The sequence below is a fragment of the Takifugu rubripes genome, chromosome 12 (genome assembly GCF_901000725.2).
Source record: "Takifugu rubripes chromosome 12, fTakRub1.2, whole genome shotgun sequence".
Lineage (NCBI taxonomy): Eukaryota > Metazoa > Chordata > Actinopteri > Tetraodontiformes > Tetraodontidae > Takifugu > Takifugu rubripes.
In genome coordinates, this window is record NC_042296.1 from 7,241,041 (window position 1) to 7,252,956 (window position 11,916).

The 11,916-nt window shown below is 47.1% G+C and overlaps 1 protein-coding gene, 1 non-coding gene and 1 pseudogene across 2 annotated transcripts; 2 read left to right on the plus strand and 1 right to left on the minus strand.

Annotated features, from left to right (window-relative positions):
• The first annotated feature begins 2,567 nt into the window (after window positions 1–2,567).
• Window positions 2,568–6,618, plus strand: LOC115251743 (glycoprotein endo-alpha-1,2-mannosidase-like protein). The gene is made up of 4 exons (XM_029845189.1): window positions 2,568–3,475; window positions 3,887–3,996; window positions 5,408–5,484; window positions 5,756–6,618. Exons 1-4 carry the CDS (start codon window positions 2,968–2,970, stop codon window positions 6,390–6,392), a joined length of 1,332 nt encoding a protein of 443 aa, XP_029701049.1. The 5' UTR covers window positions 2,568–2,967; the 3' UTR covers window positions 6,393–6,618.
• Window positions 6,619–6,673: 55 nt separating this feature from the next.
• Window positions 6,674–6,746, plus strand: trnav-cac (transfer RNA valine (anticodon CAC)). The gene has a single exon. It is a non-coding gene; the product is annotated as a tRNA-Val (tRNA).
• A 910-nt stretch (window positions 6,747–7,656) lies between these two features.
• On the minus strand, window positions 7,657–11,173 carry LOC115251746 (splicing factor 3A subunit 3-like; annotated as a pseudogene).
• Between the last annotated feature and the right edge of the window lie 743 nt (window positions 11,174–11,916).

Here is an 11,916-nt window from a genome sequence, read left to right on the forward strand (position 1 = left end):
TCCAGCAGAGAGGAGGACAACCCTCGGAGAAGAGGCCCGACCTGCCCTCTGCTCAACCCCCAACAGCCTCGTACCTTCAGCCATGATGAGAAGCTCCTCAGCGGCAGCAGCGGAGCCGGAAGAACCTCACAGGAGCCCAGAGGACCGGTTCTGCTGCCGGAGGCTCCAGCGCATCCCTGCTCTCTGTCCTGCACACGGTCAGAACCTCAGTGACCCTCCTACACTAATAACCCCCACCGCACACGCGCACGCACACACGCACGCACACACAGGCCGCTGTTTTGGTCAATTCGATCACGTGACGACCGTCCGCACGTCCAATAAGAGGAGAGGCGAGCAGGAGCGACATCAATTAGAGGTTTTAGGATAACAATGAAGCGCTGGGAGGACACACGCGCTCACGCACTCAAACACACAGATACACACACACCGTAAAGATGGTAATTATTAGGCCATGCGTTCTTTCTTTTTTTTAATTTTAAATGAAGTCATATACACTAATTGTTCCAATCCAAAAGAATTACATTAAATAACCAAATATAAATGTGCTATAAAACCAGTAATGTTCAGTAATGTTGGCGAAACGTGTTTAAATGTGTGTTTTAAAGCCGATTTTAGAGTATTTTGTCCTCAGCTGAAGACCTATGGAGTCCGATGGAGTCACTCGAGCTCATTAATATGAAATTAGTTGCTTTCAGGCTTTTGGACCACAAAGCTGCTCTGCTCTTTATTGTTGACTCACTTCCTGTAAGTCATAATGTCCCTCCAACACACACACGCACACACACACGCACACACACACACACACACACACACACAGCTATGTAGTGAGTTCTCTTACATTCATTTTTCCTTTAAATGAACCAAATCAAACCTTTATCCCCAAATTAACTGAGTTAATTCCTCATCACTAATTTGTTCTCTTCATTTCTTAAATCTCCTCAGCTTTCCTGATGGAGAACCCAAAAATGTGGCCTCACACACACAAAATACTGAGAGAAAGCAAAACACTGGTGTGTGTGTGTGTGTGTTGTGTGTGTGTGTGGTGTGTGTGTGTGTGTGTGTTGAAGTGTTGCCTGATGAAAACCAAATGGCAGCGCCTCCATTCAGGCGTTTAATGGTGGAAGTCGCCATGGAAATGGGAATAAAGCCCACCGGCTGCTGCTCAACGACTCTGACCACCCTAAAGTGACCCGGGTCACCCACCCCGAGGGGTCTGAGGGAGACAAAGCCGTGGCACGCGCCCGTCCTGCGACCAGCACACGGATACTACGCGCGTCCACAGGCTTCTCCCGACTCAGGAAGATTGTGGCGTTTCTGGCCGTTTACGCAGCGCAGCTCCGCGCAGCCACATAAGCAGCTGCCTCCCGGGACGCCTGTCAGCTCACCTTTCACCTCTGCTCCAGAGGGAGATCAATCAATACAGCTGATCGATAACAAATCTTTAAACCGCTGCCGTGTTGTGACAGATATCCCTCCCACGGCTGCTGCGGGGCCCACAAGAAACAATAACGACCCTTTTAATCAACGGGACGCTTAAAGGGATACAATTTCAAAACAAACCCGTATTTATAAATGTGTGGCGACTTCACTCATTGTTTATGTTGGTGTTTATTTTTGGTCCGTTTATGTTCAATCGTGTGTTTGGTGAACTAATGGGGGGGGGGGAGTTCGAATCAAATGTGCGGTGTTTATTTCTGTGGTTCTTAAAGTGGCCGCTTGAGGGCGACAAACTAGAGTTACCGAAAAGCTTCCCTTTTTATTCGGTTGTTCATCAGACTTTAATATTTCAGTTTTTCTATGGCCACTTCATCATCCTTCCGCCAGGTTAGTGATTAGTTGGACATCTCAAGCCTTCTCACTGACACTTTGATTTAAATGATCTCCCTTGTAATATCCAGGCGCAAGTGCTGATCACGTGATCTGTCCATCATTGTGGACATACAGGGACAAACCTTGAATCCAGCCATAAATGATCTTTACTGCCGGACACGAGGACATCTGCTGCACACTCTCATTCAGACCGCTAGATGTCCCCATAAGTACGTATTCGCAACAGAAGAACATCAAAGGTGAGTTTGTAGCACAAATGATAGAGATTTGTCCGATGTTTTCAGCGTCTACCCTGTAATTTCTTTTAATTTAACAGATACTAAAAAAAATTGGAACCAGTTTTTGCAATCTTCCATAACTGTTACCAAAATCTTGTAAAGGTTTTCTATAAGATGTATAACTTTGGAGCTGCAGGGTGGAATAACCGACCCACGCAGCATCTGTGTCGAGGATGGATGAACCCACTGGTAAATCTGCCCCCAAAGCAGATGCCATTTTTAAGACGGTCACCCTCTGACTATTATAACACATTTCACATTGGTGTTAACACATTAACACCTGTTAAATCCCCGGATGCACTGAGCTACTTCCATACCTGATGGGGTTTTTTCATGTAATTGTCCAACAGACTTTGCAACATAAAGCTGTTTTAACTCGTTGTTTTATCCAGTTCTCTCTCCCTCCTATGTGACGTGTAAACCCCCAGACGTCACTTCCGGCTATAAACCCCGCCCACCTCCTACTCGCATCACGAAAACAAACGGTCCATTCTTCGGTGATGATCGTCCTCCCATCCTCTCCCAACGATGCTTCTGTGCCCCGCAGATGAAGTGTGACCTTTCGGGAGGATGGAGCTCGAACACCGGACCGGATCTCTGGGCGGATCTGGATTTTGACTACGCAGGCTTCGTGTGGGGATCTGGACACAAACATGGCCTGTGCGACCGCGGAGAGGTCTGCTGAAACGTTCTCTCGGGTTGAAATGAGGCTGGTTTTGCTCGACCCGACCGGATTATTATAAATCGTATTAGCTGCTCAGTCGACGCTGGAAGCAGGTGATGCGTTCAGGGACCGACGGTTAACAGGCGAGCTCGGCTGCTGGTTCCTGGGTCTGCAGCACCACGGACAGCGACCATGACGCGGCTCCGCAGGAAGGCGCTGGTGGCTCTCTTCCTCTTCACGCTCTTCATCTTTGGGGCTATGATGGGACTCAGGACGCTGAAACCCAGTGATGGGTTCTCCGACCTGGCCCCCGGGATGGACTTCACCGGGGAGAGATCCGAGAGGCGGCGGCTGGACGCGAGAGATGCGGTGGCTGCGTCGCCGGGCCAGTTTCACATGGACAGCAGCGACACCAAGGTGGTCTTCACCAGGTCGGACCGAGACTACAGCATCTTCTACGACGTCCACATCTTCTACTACCTGTGGTACGGTTCTCCCAGTGTGGACAACAAGTACATCCACTGGGATCACGTTCTGGTGCCACACTGGGACCCCAAAATTGCAGCCAGCCATGCCCAGGGAAGGCACATGCCTCCAGAGGATATCGCCTCAAGTTTTTACCCAGAACTTGGGCCCTACAGCTCCAGGGACCCAAAGGTGCTGGAGTCCCACATGGCCCAGATAGAAGCTTCGGCAGCAGGTAAGAGTTCCTACAGCTGGGAGGCCAGGATTAAAAAGGTTTTCCTCCTTTCCTGTTAATCGGGGTAGAGTTCTCTGGGATCCATTCTTTTGTTGCGGGTAGTTCTGCTCAAAAACCCACGAGGCAAACCAAGGTTGAACAATCTCACCATGACGTTCATCACCCTGGGAGCAAGCACCACCAAACCCATCTCTCACTGTATCTGCAACCATTCCAGTAGAGTCACACACGATTTTATGCCACATTTGTCCACAAACACATCCAAATTCACCAAAAAAGCATCAGATCCAGAAGAACCCAACATTCTGGACCAGACTGGACCAGGTTACCCTAGCTGAACTTCAACGCTGTTAAAATTCCTTCATTCCTGCCCCTCCGGAGTTTCATTCCTCACATTCACACCTTCTCCAGGGGTGCTGGTGTTGTCCTGGTATCCTCCCGGGGTAGCGGACGACCACGGAGGACCCACCGAGGACCTGGTTCCTGCCGTCATGGATGCGGCCCACAGGCACAGCATCAAGGTAACTGGTGAGACAGCTGGTTTGTTTTTGGTTTCAGGTGTAACCATTGATATTTTTAGATTTAGTGCCATATTTCGTGTAGGTTCAGTTTACATGATAGCATCGTAGCTACCTAGCATTAGCATTAGCATGGGATTAAACAAAATGTGACCCGACTGATCACATGGTTGGACTCATACTCACGGGGTGATTGACTCGATTGTTCAGCCTTGGTTCTCTCTTGAATCCTTCCCTTGTTGTGGTTTCCCAGCATGCTTTGCAGGAGTTCAGTACTTCTCTAAATCACTTTTAAAGTTCTGACACCCTGAAGCCTTCAGAGACTCGGGAAAAATGGCAGATTCAGCCTTGAAGTCTCCTCAGATCTGAGTCTCTGTGGGCGACTTACACAACAGCTGACCTGAGAGCTGACTGTGTGTGTGTGTGTGTGCGTGTGTGTATGTGTGTGTGTGTGTGTGTGTGTTTGATGGGGCCCTACCTCAGAAAATGTTTGTTCCTCTGATACGTCTGACTCAGGATTATTTCCACTGTCAGCGTTCAAAACAAATATCAGGCGTGAAGAAGATGGACAACACAAGTGCCCCCCCCCACACACACACACACACACACCCGCCCCCCCACCTTCATCAGACTGTAATCTCACCCCACTCGGCATCCTGAGATCTCCAACCAGTGCAGACGGCTGAAGAGACTGAGCTCCGAAGGCGGCGGCGTTACCATGGAAACTGTTGAAGAAGACCTTGCAGCGTGGGCGTCAAGCGCTCGGTGTTTGTAGCTGTGCTGTGGTGTCAACGCTCCACCACTACAGTTAACCTGCCCCCCCCCCCCCCCCCCCACACACACACACATAATAGCAGCAGCTGAAACCAGCATCTCAGTCACTGAATTCCTGTAAAACATCAAGCGCCCTGATTTTGGAACTTGAAAGAACTTTGGAATCCCAATTTTGACCCACTTGCCGACGGCGTTGTTGCAAGTTCAACGTTTGAAGTCTAAAAATACCCTCAGTGTTTGCGTAAAAGCCTCTGAGGAGCCGTCCCCCCGCTGCCCGACTGTGCTGACAGATGAAGTGACAATATGGGACACGCCTGTGGGGATGAAGAGCATCTGCTCCTCCTCCTCCTCCTCCTCCTCTGCTCGGCTGCTGCACAGAAAACCTCCTCTTCCTGAGGGCTGGTCTCCGTCTGTCTCCTGCTCCACTCCCTCTCCTGTCTGATCTTTCCCGATGTGTTATTTTTGGCACGTGCACTTCAGGAAACTCCTCTTCTTCGACGTCTTCCTCCTGGTGTTGCTCGCTAGCCTTCCTTGCGATGCTCACACGCTAAGTGAACGTAGCCACCACCTGCCTGTGTGTATGAAGGACGCTTAGCGTCGCTGCTATGCTAACGCCTGCACCCACGTGTGTCCTGCACAGGTGGCCTTTCACATACAGCCATACAAAGGACGGACGGACCAGACCATCCATGACAACATCAAATACATCATCAACAGGTGAGCCTCCTCAGTCCTTTGCCGTTCCTCTCATTCCAGCCTGGTTGAAAGTAGATGGTAGCAGATATTAATAAGCATTTTCTGGATAGCATTGATCTTAGCAGCAGCAAACACATTGTTGGTGAGCAGGGAACTGAGGAACACGCTTCTAGAATGTTATCAGGGTCCATTCTCTAACAAATCAACAGTAAACGGCTGATTCAGCGATGGAAACAGGCCTGTAGTCAGATAATCAGCCCTGAATTGAGCTTTAATTTCCCGCTCTTCCCAGGTATGGAAAGCACGGAGCCTTCTATAGATTCAAGACCAGCACAGGTCAGGTTCTGCCACTGTTTTATGTCTACGACTCCTACCTGACGCCACCAGAGTCCTGGGCCGAGCTCCTGACGGCCAAAGGCGCGCACAGCATCAGAGGGACCCCTTACGACGGCATTTTCGTGGGCCTCATCGTGGAGGAGCGCCACAAGCACGACATCAGAGCGAGCGGGTTCGATGGCATCTACACCTACTTCGCCTCCAATGGCTTCTCCTTTGGCTCATCGCACCAGAACTGGAAAGCAATCAAGACCTTCTGCGATTCAAACAATCTGCTCTTCATCCCCAGCGTGGGCCCGGGGTACGTGGACACAGCCGTCCGGCCGTGGAACAATCACAACACCCGGAACCGGGTGAACGGACGTTACTACGAGACGTCCCTGCAGGCGGCTTTGTCTGTAAGGCCGGAGATTGTTACTATTACGTCCTTTAACCAATGGCACGAAGGTACGCAGGTAGAAAGGGCTGTGCCCAAGAAAACCACATCCCGCCTGTATCTGGACTACCAGCCCAACCAACCGGACCACTATTTACAGCTGACACGCCAATGGGCCGAGAACTTCAATAAGGAGAAGGACAACTGGCTCATGTAAGCGTGGTCGACCTCCTGAGCGTGGTCCAAATCTGTAGAAGCCCATACTGGTTTTCTCCCACCCTGAGTGTTGTACGTTTTATGCTGAAGCTCCCTGATGACGGCCGTTGTTATGAGAAAATGTCTGTGCACTGAAGTTGTTTGTTCTTTTCACTACCATTTTCTAATGCTCAAGTACTTTTTCCCTTGTATTTCTTTGTGAAAGACATTAAAATTTCTAGAGATAAGACAATATAAACATCCTTTAAATTTAAATTTAAAATAGCTAACGTTAAACCACAGGTTTCCGTAGTGTAGTGGTTATCACGTTCGCCTCACACGCGAAAGGTCCCCGGTTCGAAACCGGGCGGAAACACTTCTTTTAAAATCTTTTTAATGATAAATTATATAACTTTGATCATAAATGCCCTTGAGGTTTGTTTTACGTAGAGTTGATTATATTTATGAATTATGTATATTGCATTTAAAATATTTTATTATTTTATGTTCAATATTTAACAATATTAGTGTTAGCGCTCATTTAGTATGAAATAAGATCGAACTTGTGTTTTACGTGCTATAATTTGCAATTTTAACCCAAAAGATTAATATTCTTGTTCGTATTTATCTCGCCTGGCGTAAACGATGGTAAACCAGCGCCGCCTGGAGGCTTTACGCTGTTCTTTAAAGACCAAGCGACATTTATGACTATTTTAGCTCCACCTTTTATAACGTTTTCCAATCAAAGGCTAAGTCAAAGGCTCATTTGTCCATACATCCTGTTAATGATTAAAAAAAATTAAAATGCAAGGTTGTACTTTTAGCTTAATAACCTGTTTATTAAATGTAGAATTGCTCCATCAAAACACAAGAGTCCATGAGTAGGATTTTAATAGCATGTTTAAGAGGCTATTAACCTATGCAGTAAAGAAAAAAAATCAATATTTTCTTTGTCAAACTCGACCTTTATCAGTAGCTGTCATTAAATTCAGTTTGTCTCAGATTTGACAGGCAGTATCTGGTTTGCTCATCAACACCAACGCAGCCGTTCGTGCTCTAATTTACTGCTCCGTTTAGTGCCGCCATAAAAATCAAAGTGGCACAGCGGCCGACACGAAGACAGTTGTAGTATTTTTTAAAGCGGAGCGGTAAATCAGAGCGGCAACAATTTTGTGTGCCTCTAGTGGCTGTAAGAAGTGAGACGGCAGAGTAACAAACGGTGACAAAAGTTCCCAGTTTATTAGAATGATCAACGGTTGCCACATTAAACAGTCGACAAAGGGGGGAGGGGCCTGTAAAACAGGATTACTGAATACAAATAAAAAGATGGGGGGGTGATAAAAAAAAAAATGCAGCCGGAAGCTGGTTTCCCTCTACAGCAGGCCCTGTCTCTTCAGATCCTCGTAGGTCTTCTTGTTGACCACGTTGCCGCTGGAGTCCTCGTACTCCTCCTGAAACACACGGGGGGCAACATGAGCGTGTGGCCTCGCGGCACCGGTTCAGGCTTCTGCCGCCCCGACCCACCGCGCGCACTCACCTCTGTGTCTGGCTGCCATCGCTCCAACGCCTTCTGGGACTTCAGCTTTGCCCAAACTGAGAGAAACAAACACACAACGGCTCAGAGCTGCTCCTCTGATGCACAAACCTTACACCGACTTACGCGCTACGGCGTCCTCGATCTGCGTGACGTTGGCAAAGTGGGCGGTGTTTGGGATTCCGAGGCAGCGCATGCCGTGAGCGTGCCTCCACTCCTGCAGAGAGCAGGGAACACACACCTCAGCTGCTGTATTGACAGAGCTAAATCTGTTAGAGTCTTAAATTAACTTACTGCAAAGTGTCTCTGGAAGGCTTTGGGGCCCCTGTAGTTGTAGTTGCCACAGATCTCACAGTTGTAGTTGATGTTCAGCCCGTGGAGCTTATAGAGCCAGTACGGGATCGGCTGGAGGGAGAAAACAGTCGGTATAATCCGTTGGCCAAACAGAAAATATTCCTGGAGCGTGGACCCACCTTGCCGTCCCAGCCCAGCGGCAGGTTTTTGGGGTTGTAGATGATCTCGTTGTCCTTCGTCTTCGCTCTCGCTCTCACTCAGCTGCCTCCTCCTCCTCTTCCTTCGCGCTCCTCTCCGGTTCTGGCCTGTTTCCTCTGGACGTTTTCATGAGTCAGCTGCCTCTGCTCCTGCAACCACCGACCACCAGGAAAAGCATCCATTAAACCCCGACCCCGATCGCTTAGGTGATAGATAACCCGATGATGCGAGACTCACCCCGAGGACCTCCACGTATTCATAGACTTGGCCCTCCAGGAAGGCAATTTCCTTGTTTCGCTCAGTGTCTCTACAGGAGTGATGGAGGGGAAATGGTTATGAATTATGTAAATGATAAAGAATTAATGAGCAACACTCATATTTTAACACCCACTTACTTTTTAGGGCCCTTGGCTTTGGGATTCTTGGCGAAGAGCGAAGGATCGAGCGACTCCAAGGATTTTCCTTTAGTGCTGAAGAGTCTCTGAGCTCTTTCCTCCAGAGTTCTGCTCAAAACACAGTTAAAGACTGAGCCTGAGGGGCTTTACAGGAGCTCAAATCTGTTCTTTAAACCTAAAGGCCGCTTACATGATCAACATGTGGCTATTTAAACTCTTATCTGCACATGAACACACTCACCCTCCACACTTGAGTCCCAACGCCATGAGGGCAGATTTTAACCTGTCCAGACCCAAAGAGGCCAACTCCTGCAGGAAAGACCGCAACAACAACAGATTAACTGTCAGCCATGTCTTACAGACAGAGGCTCACTGCAGCTCCTTTCAAACATCTGCAGGTGTGGAACAGTTCCGGGGCTTATCGACAGTGTAATTTAATCAGGCGAGATGTGTGTGACAACAAATGTTTTACCTCCCAGGAAGAGAAAGCAGAGAGGTCCAGATGAGCTCCGGCATGTGTCAAAGCACTGCTCGCCTCTCTCTACGAGGACAACACAAAAGGTTAGCCTTTCAGAATAAAACACCAACAGCGGTGACATTTAAACCTGACAGGAGGACCTACAGGCCAGCCTGGGAACGTCCCACTGTCCCATTTCTTTTCAAAGTCTATCAGCACTTTGCCAAAGAGATCGTTTCTGGTCCAGCAGGGGCTTGACGCGGTCTGTGTAGTCCTGCAAATACTCCAGGAGCATCTCTAAATACCTGCGTTAACCACACCATTAGTTACACCACAAGCCTTCTCCCTCAGAATCTGGGTCCGATGGGACTCCTACTTCTTATATTCAGCATTCTTCCTGTCCTTGGGGATGTCAAAGAGCTGGTCGAATGAGGACAGGTATGTGATGTACTCCAGTTTCTGTACAGGGAGAGTATAAAATATGAATTACAACACAATATTTCAAAGAGCAAAATACATGACACAGACAGGAAGGGGATAGCTACCTCCACTCCCTTCAGGTTGATGTACTTCAGGTAGCAGTCGTGGAGGTCGAGGTAACGGCCGTATCCCTCCTCATCAGTGAACTCCACCAAGTCTGAAGAGAACAAAAGCCACAGCTCTTGTTCATCACCCCCGCGCTGATATAGAGAGTGTAGAAACTGTGAATAAAACAAAAGAGGCTTCGTCTGCACTTGGACTTACTCTGCGCCTCCTCACTGGGGTTGTCTCTGGCCTTCATCAGCTCCTCAACTCAGCAGACATGGGAATGGAAATCTACAACAAACACGTGACAACAATGTTGCTTCTATTTCACAAACGTCACACACTTCAGTTTAATTTGAGAGATTATCTACCTCATGTGGGTGTTTTCTGTGGAATTCCTTTATCTGCTTCAGCCTGTTGTAGAACTCTGCAAACTCATTTGGTCCTGAGATGGCAGCAAGTTCATCTCTCCTCATCCTGTCAGACAGAAATGACCAAACTTCCTGTAAAAGCTAAAGGCTTAAGTGACAATTCTGCATCAAATCAAGCACAAACTATAGTTTCTCTGAGGAGACCCAATGCTGTGACAATGATAGTGGGCTTTGACGTAGCCACACTCCAGACTTACCCATCTTTGTCTTCGTAGGAGTCTCTAAGATTTGCACTAACTTCCATGTACCCGCTGAAACGACAAGAATGCAAGTAGTATCTTTTTATACATATAGAAAATCTATTCAATGCAAGTACACGTCTAACATTATGCAATTTGCTGCTATAGCAGCAAACGTCAATGCATGTCTTAAACCTACATTGAAACGGTGTTTTTAGGTGTATTTCAGTTCACCGGTATTATATTCAAACACATGTTAATCTAGAACACTATAACTACATCATGTTACCAGTTAGTACTTTTACTGTGCAAACTCGGTGAACGTCGGGTAACAACATTAGCCTGCTGATGCTAACGTCGCCCCATTGGTTTAAGGTAAACCAAAAGTCTTTCTTACGTCCAACATTGCTCTGGTTCGATGGTCAGAGTTGATCTGCTCTCGCAACTGTCGGAAAAATGATGCAAGAAAAGCACAAGTTAATTGACATATTGTCCCATTTTTTTGTTTGCGCGTTAACAAAAACGCACGTCTAGCTATGCTAACAACGCCAGTGGCTTACCGTTGATTTCTTGTACAACATTTCTTTTGTTTTGGCATCCATTAGCCGCTCCTTCTCTTCGTGGTATCGGCGCTGTTGTTCTAAAATGTTCTCCATGTTGAAAATATGTTTTTACTTTATCTTACATACAAAATTGTGTGGTTTGTAAAGGGTTAGCTGAAGAAACAGTCAACCCCGCGGCCGCATCGGCTAGTTTACTTTTAATGGCGCATGATCGGTGCAGGTCCGTCACTGTACTCAACTAAAAGAAACATTACCTCGAGAAAGGTTCCGGGATGTAAAAAAATAAAAATAAAAATAGATTTTTTTTTATGCAAAACATATAAATAATTGAATTTCATGAGGCATGTGACGCTCACAAATAGGAACAACACTACAGTCGATATAATGGCTTAATTGAATTGTCTCCAACAAACTCCCGGTTCTTGTTTTTATTTCCAGTACATTGACACGTCTGTTTATTCAACTCGTGAATTAGATTAGAAAAAATAGACAGAACATTGATTTATTGAAAAACTTTAGACTCCTAAACAAGTCACCGAATCACAAGACACACAAAGCTCTCAGTTTAAGAATATTTTGAGGGGAAAATTGATGCTCCTCCTCGGAAACTTTTTCAATTCTGGCGTAGACTTTTCAAAGATTAGACTACATTGGCAGTTTATAAACGCCTCTGCTCTTTCCCCCTTTGTAGTGTCCGCACTGTTATCAAAACCTTCCTTTGCTTTTCAGAAAGCACACAGTCTGCGCAAACTCGCGTGAGCGCGCACGGGGGGGGGGCTCTGATTCGTCAAGTTACCCTAAATCAACAAAAGCATCCGAAGTAAGGATTCTCTGAACTTAAAACACTACATATATCCGATAGGAAAGGAAAGTGAGAGGAGAGTGGAAAGGAGAGTAGACGCGTTTATTTCAGTTTGTTTTCTCATACTCTCTATATAATTTTGATCAAACACCTGCCGCGATAAATACA

Bases quoted from the DNA above. Each gene is read 5' to 3' on its own strand.
- LOC115251743 (XM_029845189.1), top strand. From the start codon at position 2,968: ATGACGCGGCTCCGCAGGAAGGCGCTGGTGGCTCTCTTCCTCTTCACG. The intron at 3,476-3,886 runs GTAAGAGTTCCT...CACCTTCTCCAG, and splicing joins GATAGAAGCTTCGGCAGCAG to GGGTGCTGGTGTTGTCCTGG. The intron at 3,997-5,407 runs GTAACTGGTGAG...TGTCCTGCACAG, and splicing joins CCCACAGGCACAGCATCAAG to GTGGCCTTTCACATACAGCC.